We start from the raw sequence: 26368 nt of genomic DNA on the forward strand, positions 1-26368 counted from the left end.
GGTGTGGTGACACAAACATTTTTAACCTACATTTCATGAATAAAATGACAAGGCAAATAAAAACTACTTAATTAAAAAAGAGGCAAAAATTGGTATTTTTCTTATATTTCCATTCAAAATTATGTTGGTGGGTTCCAGGATAGATAATACCTATTCAAATGTTTGGGAACCACTGCTATATATAATACAATGTTTTAATATAATAGGGTGATACACTGTTGAATCAAAAACACTCAATGTGTTATAAGAACAGCTGGTGTTGGCAAACACTGTAAGAAGAACCAAACAGATGAAGAAGAGACTTCCAAGATATCAAGTAAACGTAAAGGATCAAAGAACACACAGCAAACTCTGGGGTTTCTAGAAAAGGAAACGAGAAGAAAAGGAGAGCAGAATAGAAGATGCCGACAAGTTTGTTTTCTATTTTGGTCCCTCTCAGCTGTTTCTTCACCATATCCCCCCACCACCCCAAAAGAACCTTTTATGAGACCCAAAAATCTATATTCCCTACCAACCCCTCACTGAGCCGCTCTCTGCGCTTGTCTGCTGATCAATTCGAAATGAAAGCGTTACGAGAATAGCGTTCCATCAAACTGTCTTTCTCTAGCCATCTTATATCACATCTTACTATGTCTGAGGAACGGCCAAATGTGACCCTTTGAGTTCAGAGAATGACAGGGAGTAAGAGTGCTCAATATGGGCATGGCCATGTGGTGGGGTGGAGGGGCTTGAACCCAAATCTTAAGGCATCACTATACTAGGAAAGGCACTAAAACCTATTTTTGATTAGAGCTGATTTAGAACGTGATGATGGCAAGGGTTAAAACAGCAAGTATGGCCTCCTACAGTGCATATGAGATGTACACATACAGTATAAACAAAGTCAAGTATTGTATTAAAAAACAATCAATCTCTATTAATGAACCCCCTCCCCATATCAATGTCTCAGAGTTGTTATATAACTGTGGTTTTTCAGTATTAAATCACATTCATTCCACATTGCTTGATTATCTTCAGGTATTAGCATGTGAATATCCAAAGACCAAACAGTCCCTTACGTTTCCATGTCCTTATTAGTCTACGTGAGATGGGCAGACTGCTACCACATCTCAAAATATCAAATTCATCCCATTCCAAGACTCGCATTGCTATTTCGGAGCAACTGTAAGACGATAGCGCATCCCACCCTCTGTTCCTTTCCCCCTGCCCCATCTAACTCTTCACCCCCCTTTCATAGTTTCCCCTCTCTCCATCTTCTGTTTCCCAAACCACACTTAAGGTTGTATCTATATTTAGCAAGAGGCCTTCGGTAGTATATAAGCCCCCTTGGAACAGGTCACTATGCGGCATCACACCATCTTCACTTCTTGAGCTTCTTAGACTTCACGTATACCGTCTTAACATGGTGAGTAACTTGTAGCTTAGCTTTTACCTGGCCAGTGGCCACAACACCTATGTGGACATATAGGAACAAAGAAGACAATGGCAAATACCTGAAGCTAACATTGTCAGCCGGTTTACATGGAAAGCTTTGAAGCAGCATCTACTTCTTGGATACTACTGTGGACCTACAATACTTAAAACAAGACAAAATTACATGGGCAGTGTTTTGTCTTTTGGGGAACCAAGAAGCTAGGATTTAGACTGAATTTTTTGGTGATATGCCCTGTAACATAGAATTTATTTTAAAATATTTGAACACAATTTTTTTAATTATTAGTTTTACATTTCAAAGAAATTATGGGTGAATAGTAATCATACGTTAACGCATAGAAACAGCTAGCTAACACCTTATCAGATACTACATGCAGTTTAACATATGGATATCAATATAAATGATAACAGATTCTTAAAATTAAACAAACCGTAAAATGACTGATCACACATTCAATATAAAATGTTTCATTCATGGGTAATTGTTCTGGGTTTCATCTGAACTGATATGTAAGACTTAAATGGGGTCAGAATGTCTTAATGGACAAAGTTAAACAGTAATAATACACACTGGTATATGTGCATTCAAGAGTGCTTAATGTTACTGTATATATGAATGCTAAGACACGCTATATTTTTGCATATTTAGGCACCCAAGAAGGCCAAGAGGAGGGCAGGAGGAGGAGAGGGTTCCTCCAATGTTTTCTCCATGTTTGAGCAGAGCCAAATTCAGGAGTACAAGGAGGTATTTTTTTTCACACCATAATTCTTCATTAACCTGTCGATTGCTTTAGTAGTATATGCTAGTACTATTTCTTTGTTCCCAACGTATTGTGGATTAGTAAATCACTGTTTATTTGGATTATTCATCATAATCTAATCTACTGACTGGCAGAGATGTCATCAATATCATCAATGTATAATATTAATTGTAAACAAAAACCACTGTGAATTATGTCACAGAAGTTGCTTTTGAATCAGACTTTTAATATGCAATTTATTGGTAACACTTTGTATTTGTTATTATTAGTAAATGCATTAGCTAACAATGAGCATTATTGTTTTTCAGTATTTATACATTTTTGTTAATGTTAGTTAATGCAATACAGATATTCATGTTATTCATCACGTTATCTGTTACAACTTTTGATTTTAAAAATGTATTCGTAAATGCTGAAATAAACATGAACTAAGATTAATGAATGCTGTAGAAGTATTGTTCATTGTTAGTTTAACTGATGCATTAACTAATGTTGTTAAATACTGTAAAGTGTTACCATTTAATCCAGTTGAAAGGGCTCTATCACAGATAACCTCCCACAAAGGGGAAAGTCAAACAGTATCTATATTAAGCTTTGTTAAATAGCCAGTATTAAAGTACGGCCAACAGCTGAGATGAGTCAACAGACCGACTTACTCTAGTCTTTATCTGGTCTGCTAATATGGACAGAAATGTCACAGCATTTCTCTCCTCTGACCTCCCATTTGTCAAGCGCTGCTCCTGTTCCTCCTGCTATGACCCCAGTGGGACAGCAGCTGACACCTACAGAGCATGCCTGACAAAGAGAGGGAGAGAAAAAGAAAAGTGTACCATACATGTAGATTAGAAAGACAAAAGCCTTTATCTTGACTGAAAGGAGAAAAAAATATTAAATTAACAGATATATTATTAATACACATTCATACACTTGGTTGCATTAAATGAGCAGATTAAGAAAATACAAGAATAATGTACACGAGATGGTCTTTGTTTATGGTCCTTGGTTTTATCATGATTTATCTGAATGAAAATTATTAACCATTAACACCAATTATAAATATGTGTGTGAACGCTGACAGGGTGAAGTGAGATCAGGTTAGTGTGTAACTTAGCTAAGTAAGGATATGAAATCATTGGTTACCTTAACAGTAAGCTGTGCTGCCATCTCAAGTGCCACTTCAGGAATGTCTGACACTACAGTTGCCATTGATTTAACACATCTCACAGATGGAAAGATGGATCAGCGAGGGTCTGCGTGGGGGTCCTTAGCAGCTGTTGCAATACATTCAAGCTGTGTGTTGGGGGAATGAGGGGTCTTAAGTTACATGAGACTAAGAAAAGACATTTTACTAGTGTCAGTGCTAGCAACAAAATGCACAAATCAAAGGACTTAGTCTATTTCTATCACCACAAACTCCTAACAATTTAGTAAAATCTTGGCATTGTATGTTTTGTAGGCTTTCACAATCATTGACCAGAACAGAGACGGTATCATCAGCAAAGACGACCTTAGGGACGTGTTGGCCTCAATGGGTGAGTTCTCTTCCAGTTTTGTTTAAATTCGGGGGAAAAAAATCATGAACCGTGATTGCTCACTTGTGTGTTGTTCGTCGTCTGTAGGCCAGCTGAATGTGAAGAATGAGGAGTTGGAGGCCATGATCAAGGAGGCCAGCGGCCCAATCAACTTCACCGTTTTCCTCACCATGTTCGGAGAGAAGCTGAAGGGTACGCAAAAGCCCTTACATTTTTTTTAATCGTTGTATTCAGCCCTTAGCATGCATGATGTAACACTTGTCTCTGATTGTGTCTGAAGGGTGCTGACCCCGAGGACGTCATCGTGTCTGCCTTCAAGGTGCTGGACCCCGAGGGTACTGGCACCATCAAGAAGCAATTGTGAGTCTATATGATTTGACTCTTTATGTCCCCCCCAAAACAGAGGAAAAAAAAACTTCTCTGACTGTGTACCCATCTCTCTGTCTTTCAGCCTTGAGGAGCTTCTGACCACTCAGTGCGACAGGTTCTCAGCAGAGGAGGTGAGATTTGATGTTGCTCTTAAACATATTTCTGGATTGTCACTTTTTAATATTTGCTAAATATAACTTTTGTTAATTTCTCCACATTTAGATGAAGAATCTGTGGGCCGCCTTCCCCCCAGATGTGGCTGGCAATGTTGACTACAAGAACATCTGCTACGTCATCACACACGGAGAGGAGAAAGAGGAGTAAAAGACGATCAGGAAAATGAAGAGATGAAAGTGCATCCCTCGCTGCTTTACTCTCCCAATCTGTTCTTTGTCCTCCTTCTCTCACTTTGTGTTTCTTCCTCTTCTTCCTTTCCATCATCTTTGTTGCTCTCAAGCACTTACACTCTCTGTCTCTCCCAAATTCTGCTCTCATTCAAAAACAAAGACTTGTCTCGCTGAGACTCATTTGGGAGGGTGGAGAGGCTCATGACCACAGAGTCTGTCAGTGGGGACATGGTATTGTTATCAATAAAATGATCTTTATCGTTTCAACATCCATTTCTCTCACATACTCTCTTTCTCTCTCTATTTCTCACTCACATTTTTACTTTTTTATTACTTCCAATCAATGACTACGTAGCATTGTCAGAAGCATGCATTAAAGTTGCATAAAGGCGCCTTCCTGCTTTTGGCTGAAACAGCTGTCTAACAAGATCTGGAAGTGTTTTGAAAGCCCTGGGAAACGAGCGTTGACGTGATCTCACTCTACAATAGAGGAACCCATCATCGGTCTTGTTTCTTTCCCCGCTGGTTGACTAACAGTGAGAAAATGAGAAAGTAAGGTTTGTACTGAGAGATCTTGGTCTCCTAAAAGTGATGCCAAGTTAGTATGGAGGGAGTTAGAGAGGCAGACCATCCAAGGAAGAGAGGAAAGCGGGGACTGAAAGAAAACATATCATCTTCAACTCCCCCTTTCCCCTCCATTCCACTATTGCTCTGTCCATGTCTTTTTTTAAATTTAACCACTTTGCTTCCTGCATATGGGCCTGCTTTGCTCTGTCAGAAACTCTTCTGTAACCAATAAAAAGTCACAAACTGTGAATAAAACATCTATCTTTTGTACTGCTGTGTCTATGCGTGATGAAAGAGACTTTCTATCTGTCTCTCTCTGCTGTAATTCACAGAGACAGAGAAGTAAAATGAGGAAGAATGCAATAAAGTATGTGAACAGCGCTGCCTACTGGACAATGTTAGTCATTAAACAATAAAACAGGTGCTACGAATAAAAGTGGTGTCATGAATGTAATTAAAATATACTTACAAACTTAGCTCGAAATTATCATCACAATCATAATATATTTCTAAAAAAAAAAGTAAATATGCGTGTTTCACACGTTTGAAATAATTGTTTTCTGCTAGAACACGATACCTAATCCTCTAAACAAACATCTTGTATAAACATGATCATTGTAAAATTTCTGATCATTATCTTGCAACTTAAGTTAAAGTAAGAAAGCTTAAAAGAAACTATTAAGAACGTTTAAATAATTAAAAGTCAATCATTCATGCCATAAGCAAGTACCTCACCTCAGAATTTCGCGGCATTTGCTGAGTTTCTGTGCGCGCGCATCCAGAACTAAACGGAAACGACCCCTTAAACTGGAAAATAAATCTTTCGCCTTCACATAAATCATTAAACCCAAAACCAAAATAAAATTGATTGAATAACTACGAAAAGGAGAATATGGTCGATAATATCGATAAAATAAATAAATAAAAACACACAACAGGGGGATTTTTAATATATTATGATTTATTATTTATCACATCTGTCATCAAATTAATTATTAAATACACTGTGTGAACTTCCTCTTCTGCATTTATCCTCTTCATATAATTTGTCCTTTTCAACAGTAGCCTAAATGGTTTTATGTAAACTTAAAACGACTTCGAGACAAGTTACAGGATGAGAGTTCACTGACTGAAACAAAAAAATATTAAAATGAGTTTTACAGTAATCCTACAATGGGCCATACTTTCCAATGCAGAAATCTGTAAGACAAGTCAACTACTGTACCCTTCAGCTTGTACCAGGTGTCATAATAAACCAATGCTGGATGACCTTGCATTAATTCTTGCTGATCACAAACCATGTTAAGTCCATCTTATGTTGTACTCTTGGCCAAACAGCGTCCTGAAAGTATCAACCTAGTGGTTAAAACCTAGAGCAATTCTTCATAGCACACCTGAGTTCAGATACATCTGGATGTTACCGGCCGTGGACATCGCAATCCACCTTACCTTCAGGAGTGATGGCCAAAGTGAACGTAGTTTTATTGTGCGGACAATTAATAACACCTAGTTTGCATAGACCTAAATTGTTTGCTTTCCATTTGAACAGTAGTGCCATTAGAGGAAGCAGTGACCGGTGAGGTCAGTAAGGACACCACTGATCATTGAGGAGGACCTGCTGTTAAGATCAAACAACACAACAAGGCCAGGGCGACACACTTACACATTCAAATAAACACAGGAGACGCCATTAAAACACTGACAGAGTATTTGGCTACCATATTGCAAAAGGAAGTCCCTCTTCACCAGGACTTGGTTAAGTGATATCCCATATTTCAGGTTTTGAGAATAGTCAACAATTATATAGATCGAGACGTCCTTAAATTACAAGATGGACCTAAGAATGGTCCGATCATTTGGTGAATAAATCAGAATCAGAAGTCATAATACATAAAAAGTCAGTAGGTTAAGGTGGAGCTAGTCCTCAGTTTACGTCAGATTAGGAGTAACACTGTTCAGGTAAAGGTTTATTAAAGATACAATTTTGTAATACAGAAATGCCTAGCGAATAATTTAGTTAGCATGTTGTTTCCTCTTTGGAATAATTTCCCACTTCAATAGGATTGGAACATGTTTAAAAATATCAGAAATTAACAAAATAATTATGAGTACTATGAAATCATCTCCCATAACGCAAATACTGCATTAACACTAGACAAGTTTCTTAAGTTAAAAGGTCTACAATAAATAACGATTGGCTTTGTTCTCCAAGATGTTGGGAAAAATGTGCAAAAATAATTTTCAGCACTTAAAAACAAAAATAAATCCTGTGTGATTAAATACAAATTCTTGATAAAAGCTCTCATTCTGAAAGTTCACTGCCATTCCAGTCTAGCAGGCCTCTGTATACATGCATAGAAAAATAAAATAAAAAATAAAAATCGAAACCAACTGAAGAATAATATTAAGTGTAATAGATATTATATAGTTTTATCTAATTAAATTAATAGAGTTTGTACATCAAAACGTTACAGCCTGAAGCCAAGGGCTTCAAAGGTTAATGCTACACTGCTGCACCAAAGTTTCCAATCCAAAACGGTGCAGAATCAATTAAACCGGACTAAAGAGTCCTACATTACATTAACTGATTAAGATTAATAGTGAAAATCAACAGAGCTCAGTGCAAAATGTGATCAAATACTGAAATCTACATCCATATTAATATCAAGATGAAAACATCAAACCACACAGATATTTGAAGTAATCTGTACACCTATTTAACCTTTACTGCAGTGTACGTAACTTAGTCGAAAAACAAGATCGTCAGCAAAAAGTGGAGTGTCAATAAAACACATTTTTGATGGGACCTAAATACAGACTGAGATCAGTCGTGCATATTTCGAGTTGAAATAGGTACGCTTTGTCAAACGGTTTAATTTTTTTAAACACCTATGTTAATTTAGACATTTAATATGGTCAACTCACGCTGAGACATACAAATGGTTCAAAAAAAGTGATGGGAGTTTTAAAACATAAACACATCCAATTCAGATATTGTTTAATGTACTTCTCCCTCCCATTTTCAATAAGTCTGTTCAACTTCATGCACCAGCGCAAGAACCGACAGGATGACATTCAAGCAGCCCGAGAATGATTCGAGAGCAGACAGCTGTGCATGATTTCTCAAATGGCTCTCGCAGTACTTTGATGCCATCCGCATTGTAAGTTCTTGTGGCGCCGCATGAAGTCGAACATACTGATTATTTAATGAATTTGTTCCACGCCCCCTAATGGCCACTCCCTAGAACTACTTCTGCCATTTTACGCTTGTTTAAGAGAGAACAACGAACCTTATGAAACCCGTCTGCAACACAAGACTGCGATACAGTTCATTACCATGCCAAGGCGAAGACTTACAATAACACACAAACATATACTAACAAACGACAATACAATGAATAAATAGCTCCTCCAGAACACTCAGATTACAGTTAGTACTGGCATGATGGCTAAGGTCAAAGCCTCACTTTTCTCTGTGCATTCATATTCTGTTTGTGACACCTTTTAGATGCTGTACAGAAGGGATTACGAGACTAAATGGCATAGGGGAGCCCTTTACGTATGGCGCTAAAGGTCTATGTACACCATGGCACCCAGCACAACTGACTACTTATTATACTGTTCATGTTGATCTCATCCATCAGATATCGACCTTCAAAAAACTTCAGCTGAGTAATATTGAATTTTGCTTGTTTTGTAGATCAGCACTGGGCTCTGAACGCACTTTCAAGGACAAGAGATGATGATAAGTGGTGGAGCATGTGGGCAGGATCCAGTTATCCTCATGAAATGAGAACTTGAGATGAAATGGACGTTACAGGAGATTGTTAATTTTTTTCTCTCTGCCTCTCCTTCTCTTTTATTCTCTCTCTCTTTCATTTCACCATTCTGCAGCCGATTTGTGTCCGTGTCCTCTTTCCTCATCTTCCTGCTCTTCTTCTTGCAGGTGAGGAATCAGGCCAAATCTTTCGCTGCAGCAGCTCCATTCTTCTCCTCTGACTCTCCTCCTCCTCCTCCTCCTCCTCCTCCTCCTCCTCCTTTATCTTTTTTCTTTCCCCCCTTCTCCTTTTTCTTCTCCCTCTCTGCCTTCTCCCTTTCTTTCCTCAGCCTCTCCTTCTCCATCCTCTCCTTTTCCTTCTTTTCTCGTGATTTTTGTTTCTCCTCTTCCTTCTCCCTCTTCTTGTCCTCCTTGCTTTTCTTTTTCTTCTTTCCGTCCTCCTCTGCTGCCCCCGCCGTTGTTGGTTTTGCGGTTTCGGGGCACGGCGGTAATGGGGCGTTATTTGCAGTGGGTGATGGAAGGGTGGGGGTGATGTGTTCAGAAACCACTTTAGGTGTCGGCTGGAGTGTCTGCGCACTGGAGACGTGTGCGGTCGGAGCCAGTACCGTAGTAGCGGAAGATGTTGTAGCTAAAGGACTGGGCCCACGCGGCACCTGTGCCCGCCCCCCAGCTCCAGCATTATAGGGAGGAGATAGGGGAGGCTTCGTGTTGGTCGTCCCAGATGAGGATTGCGTTGTCACTATAGCAATGCCGCCCCCTAGAGGTTGCAGTGGAAAAGCATCACGTTCTTTCTTAGTCTGAGAATAAAATGGTGTCTTGGACTTTCTCAGACCAGTAAGGGATAAGAGGCTCGCGGAGGCACGCAGAGGGCCGGGAGCGGGGATATGACTGGCCAGGAAGGATAGGCTGCCACCCGAGCTGATCGCAGCGGCCCGTTGCTTCTGCTCAAAGATGGCACGAGTGCCATGTAAACGACGGCCCGGTTGGTGAGTCAACTCGCCACGGGATTCCCGCCACTTCCGCACCTGAATAGTGCACTCTCTCTCTATTAGAGCCTCGGTCACGGGTAGAGCGATGATCTGAAATGGAAGAGTAAAGAGGATAAATATAAGCCTACACCACAACTAGTGTCTTCTCTCATAAGCCTTGTTTCTGAGTGTGTTTGTGTGCGCACCTCTTGCACCACAAATTCCTCCCTGATACTTTCAGGGGGAATGTTCCTCAGTCGCTCCATGGTCTCGTACATGCCTTGCAGCTCACGAAGCTTATCCACAGATCCCAGCATTTGCTTGAGTAGCATCAAACCCACACGAAACACGATCTTCACCCCTGAGTATAAAATGGGTTGCTTAAATATCAGAGAAATACACACAATGGACAAGTACAAAAAATTCACAAATGCACATAATGCACATCGTCAGAACTTAAAATCTCTTATGGTCATAATTAATTTCTGTAATGTGGCCATTTTTAGTGAACAATCAGATAATAAAACAATAAAAAGTATTTCATGTATATTTACCATTAAGAACAATCAAAGCACTTTTATCTCCTATAGCTAAAAAAATAATCACATGTTCTTTCGTTGTCCTATGTGCTTACAAGACTGACCTTCACAAAAAAACATGTCCCAGACACGCAAGACGCAGGACCAAGGCAGCGTACGGGAGAAGATACACATAAACCACTCTGTCATGTACAGGATGGGGTCAATCTTAAATTTCTTCAAGTGGCGGTAAGCCATTGGACACACTCGCCTTAGCAGAGAGAAAAATATCTCTCCATCCAGCTGGATAGCCTCCTGTGGGACACGAGATATGATGGAAGAGTTTAGAAACACATTATTATCTTCGCATTATTATATCATGATCTTATTTAGTTTGTGTACTCACCAACCCAGCACTGTAGTACCCTGGTAAGTATTTCTCACAGATTTGAACAAGACACCAGAAAGCTTGCTGGAAGAAAATGGTAGTGGAGACGAATATCCATTACAAACAAGCTTAAAGAAGTTTTATATAAAATAATGCAATAATATAATAATATAATATTATATACTGTAAAAATGTTTTGAAAAAAGTATTTTCTTAACTCTGTTACTTTAGAAAAAGAAATGCAGTCTATTAAAGCAACAAACACAGCTGTTGAGCTTTATTAGAAATCCTGTCTTACCTCAGCAGGCATGTGCATGAGCAGCACTGCTGCCACAGGGGCCTGAGCCTGACAGTAGCCTTCATCCGGCCGGTATATGGTGTAGGCCTTCAGTATACGGTACAGGTCCTGCTGGCTAAACACACACACACCAACAGTTTAGAATAAGGTAAATGAAATTGGCCAATCAGGACAGCTGATAATAATATTGGTGCAGTAATTTTGACGGAAGTTTGAGCGACAGGGAGAGAGTCAGGAGTGATGGCTACGTTCAAACACCCCCACGTGCACGCGACAGAAAGTAAGTGCGCAAGACTGTACCATGTCTTAAAACTGGCAAAATGCAGTGCCCTTAATGCACACTAAACCCACACTTTCTCGAATAATGCTTCAAAGCTGTATTTAAGGCTAAGCGTATCCCATCATGCATCACGTTCAGGAAGTAAATCATGAGACTTTTGCCCAAATCTAGCAAGATGTCGTGGAAACTTTTAATTGCAAGTTAATAAATGGATTTTACATATTTGGTAGTAAAACAGAAAGTGTTCCACATTTAATTGTAAAACATCTGTAACTACTTTTATAACCATAAAACAACATTAATGGTGTCGTTTATTCAGGGACTACTATAGAAACAATACATTTTAATAAAGCTACATTAAGGGGCCAGTCACACCAAAAGCGCTTTAAACGCTTGCAAACGCAAGGCGCGACGCACTGCCTTTTTTAAAAAAAGAGCAGTGCGACGCGCCTTTTCATATTGCTAAGCAACCACCGAGTCAGCTGTCTTGTCAATCAAATATTGAAGCGTGAACGCTCTTTTGCTGTTAACTGTCATATTAGCAGAAACTTTAAAAAGAGGGTGCTTGCTCTGACCTTGTTTGAGGATGAGAGGTGCACAAACACGAAGGAGAGAGTGAGCGAGTGGAGTCCGGTTCTTCAAAGCAACTGTAAACTTCCCTCACTACAACGTAAGACCCGCCTCTCCCCTGATTCGATTGGACAATGGAAGACGCGAATGACGTCAGGCGCTTCTCCGCTCTCAGCGCTCCTTCAAAAACGCGTGCGCGGCAAGCGGCAAAAAACCACAAGGCGCTCGGCGCGCATAAACAGCGCGCAAACGCGCCCTGCCCATAGAATATCATTCAAAAAAGGCGCCTGCAACTGCCATAAACGCTTTTGGTGTGACTGCAGCCTAAGAGTTTTTTACAGGTGCAAAGAATTCTGCGTCTGAAAGTTTCAGATAAGTGTAGATAATATTCTTTAAATGTTTATTTATTTTTTCATTTGTTTATGTGTTCATTTAATTTAAAGAAAACCTTAAAATATATATATTTTAAGTAGCCTAGATAAAAAGTGCATACTTTTTGGTGCATATTACTTTCATTACCTGGATTGACATTTTAACACTTGCTAAGTGTGTCCCATCAGCTGAATAATTTTTACATGCACGCTTGGGATCTTCACGCCCACTAAAACACTTGGGCAAAATACAGGAAATACGTCACGTAAATATTCAAGTGGTCAAGTGCAAAGACCGCAAGTGTGGTTATTTGGACGCAGCCGATGTTACTGCGCACTAAGGTTGAAGTGCTGCAAACTAAGTGCTCTTCTGCCATACAATATAGTTCTCATTTTTATCTGCTTAAAAAATATCGCCACGTTTTATTTTGTGCCACCATATTTACTCGTGTAACTACTCATGTAACAGTCTTTAAATAGGAAAAACATAGAAGTGTTTAGTGGCTTCTACATTTATCCCTGTTTGGATCCTAATGAATGAATAGTGCTAGGCTATATGCTAACACATTCACGACACGCTGTACAAAGATTAAGTGCATGAATTGAAAAAAGTTAGGTTTGTATTAATTCATCTAAGTTGAGGTAAGAATATAGTAAAACATTGAAAAACTGTGGTGTTTTCCTTTGAAGCAGGGGTGGGAAATCCTCGTCCTGGAGGGCCACTGTCCTGCAGTTTGGTTCCGGCCCTAATCGGACACACCTGAATTTCATTTCTAAGTAATCCTGAAGACGTTGATTTGATTTTTCAGGTGTGCTTAATTAGGGTTGGAACTAAACTCTGCAGGACAGTGGCCCTCCAGGACCCACGGTTCCCCAACCATGCTTTAAAGTGTAACATAAAGTACGCAAACTTCACTCAATGTTGTGAGACAACTCCCACCTTAGACCTGTAAACCAATCACCTACTGGATGCAGATTACTTACAGCCCCTAAGTTCACAACACCAAATCAGTACCAAAATCCTATTATTATTACAATGCTTTGTTCTCTCTAGATATTTAAAGCGTCATGAAACACTAACCAACACCTTTTTTACATATTATCAGAGAGAGTTGTGTTGCACATCATAGAAGACAATGTTAGTATCTGTTCATTTGACATTAGGAGGAAACTAGTTAATTTTTAGCTTTTTGTGATATTTTTGCCTTCCTAGTTTAAACTCCATATCGTGTCAACGTCATGGGCTGTGACGTGGCAAACCACTGTAGCACATCGATGAACGCAAGGGTTAAGTTTGGCACATCATCTGCCTTTTCGGTTCACATGGTCTGACGAACCACTTACTCTTCAATAGACGATAGGGTTAAGTCTGATGCATCGTCTGCCTTTTCGGTTCACATGGTCTGACAAACCACTTACTCTGTAATCGGTAGAGTTAAGTTTGGCGCATCAGTTCACATGGTTTTCAGTTCACATGGTCTGACGAACCACCTAATTTTAACACAAAGTTAAGCATTGGCAGATCAACTGCCTTTAATTTTTTGGTCTAATGAACCAGTTAACTCTATCTACCACCGTTAAATCTTGGCGTATTGACTGCCATTATTATGAGGTCTGACAAAACCTCTTAACAAGTTGCATGGTCAAGTTTGTGATGGAGAACCTGCAACGGCTGAAGAAAGGATTCTAAGGGTGTTTTCACACCTAGTTTGTTTGAGCCCTCCAAACGCTCTCAGATTAGTTCATGGTGTATATGTGAACAAACCAAGTGATCTCAGACCCCACTAAAAGGACCCAGAAGTGAACCGAACTCAGACCACATCAGAAGGTGGTCTGAGTACGGTTTGCTTTTGGGTTCTTTTGTGGTTCGATTTCTTTTTGATATGTGAAATCAATGAGGTCCCGGTCTGCTTTGCGTGTCGTTTGGACATTGTATCAAAATCAACTGCTGCACAGAAAGCTGGGATCTGAGTTCTTATGAAGTTGTGATGTGAACAAGAAAAGGTCTGAGATCACTTCAGTTCTGAAGAGGATCAAAAAAAAGAACTGGGTCCTCTTTTGAGTCCACTATATTGTGAACACCAAAAGGACTGAGGTCACATTCAGCTAGTTCCTTTTCTGGTTCACTTTAAGTGAACTGGGTTTGGTTCTTTTAAAATGAGCTTTATGTGAAAACACCCTTAGCGACAATTGAGATCCAATGAACAAGTCAATATAATAATGGGTTAAAATAAAATGATCAAACATCTATCAAAATTCCACAATTACCCATTTGATTCATATTACGAATAGCGAGATTTTATCTTCTGGAGTCAGATAAAACTACCTAAATTGCGTAACGTTAAAACATTGGTAAGCGCCAGAAAAGACTGAACATGCAGGATCCTTCGCCATGCTGGTTGATTTCCACCATTGGGCCAATGGATGGATGTTTCCCTTACACTCAGTAAGAGGTTGTTTCACTTTCTTAAAGTTAAAAATTAGACCAAGAAAAATTTTGTGTCTGTTCTTCTGTTTTGTCTTTGTAAAAACAATACAAAAACACCACAAATGCACAGTCTAAGTTATATATTTGTTTAGATAGAGGCATGTAGCATCAAAACAGAATGATGTCTTGTCCTCCTCTCACACACACGCACAGCTCTCTTGCTGGGCATCGAGTGACGCTGGTTATTAAGTGCGGTGGAAACAGCGTCTTATTTATAAGTTACCAACAGCAACGCACATACCCGAGGAAGTTTCAGTTTGTTGTCGCCAGTTGTAGTTACCGCTGGGCTGCAGATGTGACACCTCACAGAACTGTTTGAGTGACACTTTGTTGCTTGCCAGACTCGAAAGTTTTACCGTGGGTTTCACCACAACCGCGTTTGAGGTGTCAAAATCGCTGTCTGCCGTGTCTAGTTTGCCGCTTGAACATTCTGCGTTTACTCGCTTCATTCGCTCGTGAAAGCCGCGTGTGCAAATCTAGTCATCGAGACATTCACATGGAAATTTGCATCATGGGAGGGGCTTCTGCGACTCTGCTTGCTTTCTGTAATCACGTCACTACATTGGTTAAAGCGGCACGTTTTTCCGCCAAAGTTCAAATTTTTCAACTCGCGCGTTTGCCGCGGCAGTGCTCAATTTGCGGCAATAAGGTAGAATTGCATCTACTGCGCTGCACTAAACGCCTCATTCATGCCGCGAGACCTCCAGACGCGCACAATGCATCTTCACATTGACTTAATATTGAAACCACTCGCGCTTGACGCAGCATTACACACAACAAAATGACACCTTAAGTAGGGAGTGATCAATAGTTATCTCTTTGTATTTTAGGCGCTGACTGTGTGTTCGGCTGTGTGTTTGACTTTGTGCAACGCCACATGAGCCAATTGGCGGGTAGCACAGGGCTTCAGTGGGAGTGATTTAAAAGCATATGAAGCAGTTTGCTCTCGGGTTGCTCTCGCTTTGCTTTGGAGTTGTGCGTCAACTGGTCTGTGGGTCGCTGCATGGTCTTGAGTGTATTTATCTTGGAACACAATGCTAATGCACTAGCATGACCCAACCGGAGAATCTATCGGCCAAACGGAAAGATTTATCAGTTGAGGCTGATAATAAGAAATGGCCAAATATCAGCAATATATAGATTGACCTCTAGACACAATTTGTCTTACATATACAAAGCCAAGAATCCATTGAACAGTTTTGGGAACACCTGCGAAATCTCCTGACATCAGAACTTGTTTCCCTTCAGTTTCTCTGGGCTCACCAGAAATGTTATGCAACACGCCAAATAAAACATCCCTAAAAAAAATAAATTCAGCTGTATTTACCCATGTCCTCCCCGAGCTGCAAACATCTCATGAAATGGGAACTGCCTGTGTAAGTCCTTCTCTATGATGTCCAACCACTTAGGATCTCCCGGCTCTTTTTCCAGCTCCTGTTAAACAAATGGATGACAAATGAGAAGCGTAAGTGCACTTTTATGGAAATGTACATTGTTGGAAAAAACATGTCTTTACTGGGAGAAAGTGTGCAAAGACCACCTGATTCAAAATGACTTCTAGAGTACTTCAGAAAAGGGTGTTTATAGAGTAAAAAGGATTTTCATATAATCTGGAAAGATGGTGGTACAGGTGGTGTATCTAACCTGACCGTACCTCAAACTTCCCGGGATTTGAGTCAAGAAGTTCCTGGCTGTTTGAAAGCAGTTGCCAGGCTTTAGCTCGGAGTGAAGAGGGGATACCTTTTCTGCAGCGCAGTTTCACCTATGTGAAAAAAATATACTTTACATGACCAATACAAATGTCATATTTAATTTCATACACACGAAAGGCTGTGAAACACAGAAATGCAGTATATTAAAAAAAATTAACTAATAAATACTAAGTTGACAAAATACACCTTTGCATAGCTTTTTCGTGAACAAAATTTAGCTTTGAAAATGATGTGTGAGCTATAAGATTTACTGAAAAGCATTTAAAATGCACTGTACTGCCATCCCTCAAAATATTTATAGTAAGATGTTAAGTGATATTTTAGGAAACCTTTTGAAAACGTCGAGATATCCACTTATCCCAGTTTCTGAACATGTCCAGCCATTTCATTTCTCTCTGTCTTGCCACAGCCACCTGAATCTCCATCTCACTATAAAGACAAGAGGATTTAAAAAAATCAGGACACATACTATATGTAAAAGCACCCATCCAGGCCCCGAATCATGTTAAGCTTCCAACAAATGGCCTGAGAGGGTTTATATTGGATCCGGCAGAGAAGACGCCTACAGTGTTTTTATTTTATTTTGGTGGAAGTACACTAGTAAAGGAAGAATTATGTCTGTCTACCGAGTAAACAACCACAGCATTGTTCAGTAATAGCGATAACAGTGACTGACACCTGAGATGAAAACTAAAACTCTCTCTGTGGTTACTGTATCTGTGTTGCCTGATCAAGAGTTTCAAATGAAGAGAGCAGACAGGAACATGTATGCAGATAATAACTGCTTTTGCAATTCCATTTAGCGAACCTAGTGGTGCAGAAATAGCACACAGACATAGTGCATCTCTATGTCTATACAAATATTCAATTTCTTAGAATGATATCTACCAATACCGATACCTTGTTTCAAAATATTATGTTTTGAAATCCGAGAAGTCCAGAGCTGTACAATCTAATGTCATTGTCACCCAATTCAATATAAGTACACGGTATTTTAAGTTCTAATGCATTTTTCTGTCCCTTTTGATTGTGTGGATATGTCTGATTGTAGAAAAAAATAGCATTTATCTGCCAATGCTGATATATCAGTGCATCACTAATAATACGCCGCAAAGACAAAGCATAGTCTGCAAATAAGACCAATTGTTATCTATGCATGCTATCTATATATTACAATAAATTTGATATATTAATTTCAATCTTTAACATGGCCTCATGATAAATCACAAAAAAGGACTTTGGCTGGGTTTTCACAGGCAGGGTCACATAAATCTAAATAAAATGTGAAACATAAGACTACTAAGGAGAGGATTTAACATTTTAATCATTTTTTAATCAACAAACTTAACTGGACTCATCTGTACCCCTTGTTTCTGTTTGACTCTTAATTCAGATTTCTTGAACATCTCTGACTGACTAAATCTGACAGACATCATGCTGACCAGATGAGAAAGTCTAATTTTGGACTGACCCACATTGCCACTTTTTAAAAAGCTGAAAAAGCATGTGGTGGTTAATACATTAAAGGATTAGTCCATTTTCTTAAAAAAAATCCAGATAATTTACTCACCACCATGTCATCCAAAATGTTGATGTCTTTCTTTGTTCAGTCGAGAAGAAATTAAGTTTTTTGAGGAAAACATTCCAGCATTTTTCTTATTTTAATGGACTTTAATGGACCCCAAGAAGTAACAGTTTTAATGCAGTTAAACGGAGTTTTAAAGGACACTAAATGATCCCAAACGAGGCATAAGGGTCTTATCTAGTGAAACGATTGTCATTTTTGACAAAAAAATAAAAAATATGCACTTTTAAACCACAACTTCTCGTCTATCTCCGGTCCTGTGACGCGCCAGCGCGACCTCACGTAATGGCGTAATGCCATGGAAAGGTCACGTGTTACACCTATGAAATGCACATTTGCGGACCATTTTAAACAATAAACTGACACAAAGACATTAATTAGTATCATTCAACATACAACAACCTCTGAACGGTCCTCTTTCTCCGCACTTGTAAACACTGTGGCGTAATTTCTAGGGATGCACCGAATCCAGATTTTTTAGGTTTGGCCGAATCCCGAATCCACCGTTTAAGATTCGGCCGAATCCGAAACCGAATCCTACTTGCAACCTTATTCCATTAACACAGTAAAACACATTAATGAATTATACAATGTCCACAGCAGTGTATTTTCCATTTTATTTAAATTTAACTGTACATTATGCCAGGATGACAAGTTGGAAAACTATTTTGACAATTACCATAAGCCTATGCAAAATGAAAGTGATGGGTTGCGACACGCTCGTTTTTCCAATAAGCAAGCATCTCCGCGCTGAAAACTATATTTAACTTTGAGTGAGAAGCTCCGCTCGTCAATGTCAGTTTTCACACGGCCGTCCAATTACAATCAAGGAGGGGCGGGACATTACCACAGCAACCAACCGGCTCACAGCTGAAGCATCACAGCTACCAAGCGCTCGGCTGAAAAACAGCTGGCATTTGGCGTCCTCAAGGCGTTTTCAGCCGTGTTTAAAAGTCTGGTGTGTCCAGCCCCTAAGGCTCACCGAAAGAAAAAGCTCATCTCCACGTCAGCACCCGATGTGTGTAATCAACGGCTGCGTGACGTCGACCAGCGTAGCGCAAGCCTAGGGTTCGGTTCGGTGGAAAAAAAATCTAGGATTCGGCCGAACCCGAACCCTGTCAAAAAGCCCAGTATTCGGCCGAATCCTGGATTCGGTGCATCCCTAGTAATTTCGCATACGTCCTCCGTGACCTCTTGACGTGATGACGTATTGCGTGAGGTCGCGCTGGCGCGACACATGACCGGAGATGGATGAGAAGTTTCGCTAGATAAGACCCTTATGCCTCGTTTGGGATCGTTTAGAGTCCTTTAAAACTACGTTGAAACCCCAATTTTAAACTGCATTAAAACTGTTACATGTTGGGGTCCATTAAAGTCAGAAACATCCTGGAATGTTTTCCTCAAAAAAACATAATTTCTCGACTGAACAAAGAAAGACATCAACATTTGGATGACATGGTGGTGAGTAAATTATCTGGATTTTTTAAGGAAATTGACTAATCCTTTAATGTTGAACAGGATTAAAAAAAAGTCAGTACTAGAGATAAGGCAGGCACAGTCGAGGGGAATAGAGACAAAAAGTGAGACAGTACATTCTGACTCAGACGAGCCCGCTTAGCACAATCTGAGTCACTCACCATACAGGGAGATAAAAGACACACAGACAGAGAGAGAGAGAGACAGAGAGCGAGAGAGAGAGAGAGAGAGAGAGAGAGACAGAGAGAGAGAGAGAGAGAGAGAGAGAGAGAGAGAGAGAGAGAGAGGGGCACATAAAATACGCAAAACGCTGCAGAAGGGCCAAACAGATTCAGTTATACATTGTTGGATGGGCGAGTTTGGCATTAGAGATAAGTTGTTCCTCATTGTGCTTTCAGTTGTAGGCGTGAATTATTCTGATCCTAGCACACTTCACATAAGGTGTGGTCTCATGGAGGATACAGATATGTTGTTTGATTTTGTATTGTGTATTAAATCATTCATAATAAATGCTTTCTCTGATTTACCAGAGTATCAAACCGTGCAATGAGCCAAACAAAACATTAGAATGTAAGAATAATGAAATATATATTTGAAGTTTAAATATTTTTGCTAAATATAAACAGTAAAACATTTTCACATTACATGAATGTTACCATTTTCATTATGCGTGATTCAATGGCACATGTTTTGTTTTTTTTCTGTTTCACCTGTATGCATCAGGTTATAAAAGATGTTTTTTGTAAAAATACGTTTTGAATAACATACATGGTAATAATGGAAATGGAGAAAATCTTCATAACATCAAAGGAAAGAGGTTGTAATAGGCTCATAAATGTTGAACCTTATTGCTGCAACCATTCAAAAATAACATTTCTCTCATTCACTACAATACGTTTATTATCTCTCTTTACTACACTCACCTCGCATCACTATATTGCGATCCTCCCAAGAACCCATATTTATCAGTACGTCGCACAGGGCCGTTGATCTCTGAATCGGACCCCATTGAGCTTCCATCCTCGCCGATCCCTGACAAAGACTCCAGTGTGCCAGACATCATACTGGCTGACTCCAGGTAGCTGAGCGTGTCCGGGGCCGGTCGAGAGTATGAGTAGGGCGGAACCAGGCACTCACCTGACTCCTGGACCTGTACAATTGGAGGTTCGGGCCGAGAGGGAGAGCAGGGAGGCTCAAGAGCCATTTTGCATGTGTCGGGAGTGTTTGGAATATTAGGGTCCTGGGCAGGCTGGGGATCGGGGAGTGCTTGTGCTTTTGACGCAGGATCTGCTGTTGAGTCTTGTGAAGAGTGGGAGGAAGCAGGGTTGCAGGTTGAAAGATGTTCTGAGGGGACTGGCATAGGAGGAGGGGGGAGTTCAAGAGGAACGTCTATGGGGGGAGCAGGATTAGAGATTTTACTGACTTCAACATTGGGGTAGAGATTAGGACTCGGATTAAGTTCCGGGAAAGACGGCATTTGTTGCTGCTGTTCTGACTCGTGCACTTCTGTGTGGTCAATTACAGCATTGTCCCCATTAGTCCCTTCATCTATAGCAGCTAAAACATCTACCTGTGGACCAACAGCACTCTTTGTTGCTGTTAAAGGGGCAGCAACATTATTTTGGCCAGACGTTGTCTCAAAAGTTGAACCTTGGGTAGGAGACTTTTTTCCATCTGTCTGTATTGTTGGGTTTCCCATTACTGTTCGGTCTCCATATAGAGATGATTTTGGGATGGGAGTTTCTGAGGGGAGCGAGTGTGGGCTAGAGGAAGCAGGCACAGTCTGGTCGCCCATACTCGGGGAAGAGGGGCTAAGGGCGGAGATTTCAGCCATACCTGTGTCTCACTGCAACAGCTGAAAGAAAATCAAGAGAGTTGGTTAAGTCAGAGTCAGTAAAGGTCCTTGTTTAACAACACAAACATTATTTTAGCATTTTTCTTTGAAACCACAAGCACATTCCTTCATTCACAGTTAATGACTATAATAAACTAAGTGTTTAAAGGGGACATTTCACAAGACTTTTTAAGATGTAAAATAAGTGTTTAGTGTCCCCAGAGTACGTATGTGACGTTTTAGCTCAAAATATCATATAGATAATTTATTACAGCATGTTAAAATCGACAAATTGACACTTTGTAGATGCGAGCAAAAATATACCATTTTGGGTGTGTCCTTTAAAATGCAAATGAGCTGATGAAGTGCAAACACTGATCGCCATAATGGTGGTTTGTTCTCTCTCTCTCTCTCTCTCTCTCTCTCTCTCTCTCTCTCTAGTAAATGGCAGTGCCGTGGTTGAATAGTGCAGATTAAGGGGTGGTATTATTATAATAAGATCCCCTTCTGACATCACAAGGGGAGCCAAATTTCAATGACCTATTTTTTCACATGTTTGCAGAGAATGGTTTACAAAAACCAAGTTACTGGGTTGATCTTTTTCACACTTTCTACGTTGATAAAAGCACTGGGGAACCAATTATAGCACTTAAACATGGAAAAGAAACTTCATAATATGACACCTTCAAATTCGACGAAACCCCTCAGTTGGGAGAAAACAAAAACACAAACTTATAGAAAATAAACCCTAACAATAAAACATCAAAATTATATCTCAAAATCATTGTTTTTGTTTCATTTGTTTTACCATCAGAACAGCATCCACAGACAAAATACAAAGCTTTAGTTTCTTACAATAACTGAAAGTCAGATATCATTCATTACCATTTAAAATAAATGTTAGAAACTATATCAAGATGTAAAAGTTCATGGATAAAAATATTGTTTTCATATGGGGGAAGCTGTACACCTCTTTAAACCCACTTTAGGCTAGAAAGCAATTCTCATCTAATAAAAATACAAAATCCTTCTGTGATTTAGAGACAAGACTGTGATTAGGGAAATAGCGTGATTCATTATTAGCCATGCATTATTAATATTTACAAAAGAAAGGAACACTATATTGACACTAGAGCTTTTTGAATAAGGTCATATTACATAAAACAAAAGAAACAGCTACACAATTATAGCCACTTAACACATGCCCCATAGGCATCCATTGTAAATTTGTTTCTTTTGTTGTTCATACAGTCTTTGAAATTTTTTACTTCCTACTTGTGATAACTGTAATAACTTATTACCCGTTTAATACACACAAACGGTAAATAATACGTAGTTTTCTACAAAAAGAACAGAAAATCTGACATGATGCACTCTGTATCCTTAAGGAGTAATTGACGATTGAACTATTAAAAAATAAGGCACACCTAAGGTGGTAATGTGTTGCTCATTGCTCTGGTGGTTAAGACATTTGGCAGATTAGGTGTTTCTCAACCAATCAGAATAAAGCATTCAACAGCCCCATGGTATGTAAAGATTAATAGATGTTAAGAGGATGTGATTTTTCTGTTGTTAGATGAAGAAAACAGTGAACAAGTAGAAAACAAAGTAGAAAACAAAGTAGAAATATGATTGCCATGCAAGGCTGCAGCCTACTGTATACAGTTCTAGTGTAGGTAAAGTGTAAAGGAACAGATAACCACTATTTCCTCTTAAACAAAGATCTGTTTTGTGGACTTCCGCATGATCTAAATATATATGTGACCTACACAGAAGGAAAAGGGAAGTAGTTCCTTGAGAGAAACACTATAGCTGTGTCTTAAATGCTATAGAGGAGCCTACTTGAACGCGCTATGGGACATGTGATGCCCATGATGCTGTCTGGGTAGGTGGGATTGTGGTCACAATCCGCATGTTGGCCCAAAAAGAAAAACAATAGTGATAAATCTCATACATATAGTCTAATGATTATTTCAAATGATCCTTTATGCGCTGATAACCTCAATGCAAAGCTCAACCTTAACTCGACAGGATGCAACAGGGTCGATGTGGGACTCCACCCATACACATGAACTGCCTGCTCGTTCCGGTTGAGCAAACTCTTAATGTCATAACTGTAAAGATGGGATGTAAACAAACACACGTGAACTTTCTTGTGTCAGTTTGCACAATGATGAACATTTATGAAAACGTGTGCTGGCAGTCGCGGCGAGTCTTGGCACGACTGATGTGATTAGAAAAGAATACTATACCGGATACCGGTAGACCTCCATTTATAAAAGGGCAATATCCACATTAAATTACGCTTTTCATCGTGGGGTTGCAATCATAAAACACAAACACATAGGTTTTACAGTGAGCAGATAACACTGCTGTTTGTGCCACATGAGTCGCTGGATAACGTTAACTTGCTTGTGATTGCCAAGTTTAATCAAAAACTGCTAATCATGCTTTTGGCTCTGTCATGCAACAGCCTCTTAACAACTTTGATATGTCATTTTTATAACAAAAAATCACGATTTATGTCATAAAACACAACATGTATAGAAAGTGGAGGACTTTTTAATTCAAATGTGCTTATTCAATGGCCTGCTAACGAGCTAGCTCATCCAGTCAGGCCGTTTTGTTCAACTTCCCGGTTTAAGGTGCAGGGAGACGGTGTTTTTAAAGCAATTCTCATCTGTATTACCATAGGTTTACACCGACAACGGATATCGCATTGGTTTAATCGGATGTTCATCGCCCAAACTCACCAGCAGTTGTGTTGTCCGTCCGTCCCGGGGGGGCTCCTGTCGGCTCCGGTTACCGTGACCCCCCCGCCGCAGTCGTTGAACGGATGAAAAGTGTGAGTGTAGCAGGCTGCTGTTTAGCCGTTGTGCTGATAAATTTCAATAGTAAAGGCAAAAGTGTGAGGTAGCTCGTGCAGTTAGAGATCTTTCTCTGAAGGGTGGCGTGTTTAAAAGGCTAGCAAAGATGTTAACGTTAGCTAAACACTGCCGCTGTGCGCCGATCTTCCGCTCATCCGGATCCACATCAGTCTTTGCATTGAGCAGAGATGTGCGTTTTGTTTGAAAGATTAAAAAACGTATCTTAAACGTGTGAATTGGGCCACATCGCTGGAAAAGATAAACACGGCCCTTCTGACATCTCGCCGTGCCCGCATTTCCTACAACCAGCTCTGAGTGACAGCAACGTGCGCGCACCCGATGACGATTGACGTCACGTCGCCCCAGTCAAAACTGCTTTAATGAACAGTCATTCCATACATATTACTCAGTTAATGAAGTAATATTCTTGAAAAAAAAACTTTTTTATAAGAAATCTATTTAAAATTGAATATTTGCTAGATGTAAACCACACTGGAACTCCTTATATAGCCCAATTGCATGGAAAAAGGTTTAATAAATTGGTTCATTTAATTTGTCCAGTGAAACAAGTAGTCTCCAAATTCTTAAAAGATGTGGAGGTTACTTGTATTTTTGCCATTTGGAAGTAGAATCCATAAAACATTTATTTTATCAATGTATATTTACTCAAATTACAAAATTACTAAAAATTCAGTTATTTGGTAAGGATATATTTTTCTATTATAAAAGTAACTATGTGGAGAAAGACTTGTTGTCAACTTATTGATTATATATACAGTTCACACTCATAACAAAAAAATAGGCAAACAACAAACCCAACAGCATTTTATTCCGAACAGAATTAAAGAATTATTTTGAAACTATTAAGTCTTGAAAATTTGAGTTATTGAAAATATCCCTATGTTGTTGGAAATTTATTTTTTATTCTTCCTTTTTATTTGATTGATATTTCAAATGTAAAATAAGCACATTGTGATCCTCTTGTATTTATGCAATGTTCTTGTTCTTGGAATAAAACAATAATAATGAACAGTCATGATGATTACGAAAATTATACATAAAATAATTATTTCTGTGCAAAGTGAGTGCTTAAGTTACGACTTTGATATAGCCCTTGTGACGTTAAGCCCCAGTCTCCCTTGTTTTACAGGTAAAGTTTATGTTAACCATAATAAGTCCCTTGGGGTCAATCTTACCCCCAAGCCACTTTTATTTAGTTAAAAAACATTGTTTCCTTCATCTTAGTGGAATATGATTTTGTGACTTTTCCAGCTTATCTGTCAAGATTCATATAAAAAAACTGGGCTTGATTCGGTTGTTCTAAAGAGGAGTAAAAAATCACCAAAAGAGGTCCTTTGGGGGTAAAAATGACCCCAATTGAAATGAATGGGAAATGCAAAAAAAAAAAACATTTTTTTCTTGTTATTCATCAAATAAAATCAATGCATCCAGAATAAATCTGAAAATTTTGATACAGAAAGGTAGGCCTGGTACTAGAGCACAAATGCAATATAGAAAAGACATGCTCAATCAGACACACACACAAACAGAGCATTTTTTACAGAATTTGGCAAGAAACAGCCACAGATGCAAAACAAAGATGTAAAATACTCACACAGTTGTGCGCACACACAAACACACGCACAAACACACAAACTCACACACCCACAAAGTCACAAACAAAGTCACAAACACGCACGCGCGCACAAACAGACACACAAACAGACACACAAACAGACAGACACACACACACACACACACACACACACACACACACGCGCACACACACACACACACACTTACATTTAGTCAAATTTCTGTGGCATTTTGTAAAAACAAACATTTCAAAATGAAATAATTTTTATTTTTAATGACCTTTCTAATGTTTATATAAACATAAATTCACAAAATGTTTCACTAAAGTATTGATGTTGAGCAGTTGGCCACACACAGTAAAATGAATGGGTCTCTATGGGCATCTGCTAGTCAAAATGATTTATTTCCTAAACTGTAACCATAAAACTGTTTTTTTTCTAAACACCAAATGGTTGAATTCAACACATAACATCTAGATCAAATTTAGATAATAATTTATGTGAATTTTTCATAAAAATGTGATATTTTACAGGCAAGCTAATGGTGTAGTTGAGGAATTGAGTGGTAAACAGGTACAAAAGTACTTCATATCTCCCAAAACACAGCATTAATGTATAGATTGGAAGTAA

General features: G+C 39.3%; 3 protein-coding genes across 3 annotated transcripts in view; 1 reads left to right on the forward strand and 2 right to left on the reverse strand.

Moving 5' to 3' along the window:
• The window catches only part of prr14 (proline rich 14), a 31946-nt gene extending 28316 nt beyond the window's left edge, over positions 1-3630 (reverse strand). Inside the window, exons 1-2 of the mRNA XM_055193812.2 lie at positions 3336-3630; positions 2852-2990 (exon numbers count right to left, since the gene is read on the reverse strand). The gene's annotated coding sequence lies outside the window, so the exon portion shown is untranslated. The remainder of the gene's footprint in view (positions 1-2851; positions 2991-3335) is intronic.
• Positions 1250-5269, forward strand: mylpfa (myosin light chain, phosphorylatable, fast skeletal muscle a). Its single transcript, XM_073857237.1, has 7 exons — positions 1250-1405; positions 2084-2179; positions 3652-3727; positions 3815-3912; positions 4002-4087; positions 4179-4227; positions 4319-5269. The coding sequence occupies exons 1-7, from the start codon at positions 1403-1405 to the stop codon at positions 4418-4420; spliced, it is 510 nt and encodes a 169-aa protein (XP_073713338.1). The 5' UTR covers positions 1250-1402; the 3' UTR covers positions 4421-5269.
• On the reverse strand, positions 4471-24488 carry tbc1d10b (TBC1 domain family, member 10b). The gene is made up of 10 exons (XM_055193817.2): positions 24030-24488; positions 20366-21297; positions 16711-16810; positions 16324-16431; positions 15997-16103; positions 10961-11075; positions 10681-10746; positions 10400-10589; positions 9963-10117; positions 4471-9867 (listed from the first exon to the last, which is right to left on the reverse strand). Exons 2-10 carry the CDS (start codon positions 21274-21276, stop codon positions 8965-8967), a joined length of 2655 nt encoding a protein of 884 aa, XP_055049792.2. The 5' UTR covers positions 21277-21297; positions 24030-24488; the 3' UTR covers positions 4471-8964.
• Between the last annotated feature and the right edge of the window lie 1880 nt (positions 24489-26368).

This window comes from Misgurnus anguillicaudatus, chromosome 19 (assembly GCF_027580225.2).
Source record: "Misgurnus anguillicaudatus chromosome 19, ASM2758022v2, whole genome shotgun sequence".
Taxonomy (NCBI): domain Eukaryota; kingdom Metazoa; phylum Chordata; class Actinopteri; order Cypriniformes; family Cobitidae; genus Misgurnus; species Misgurnus anguillicaudatus.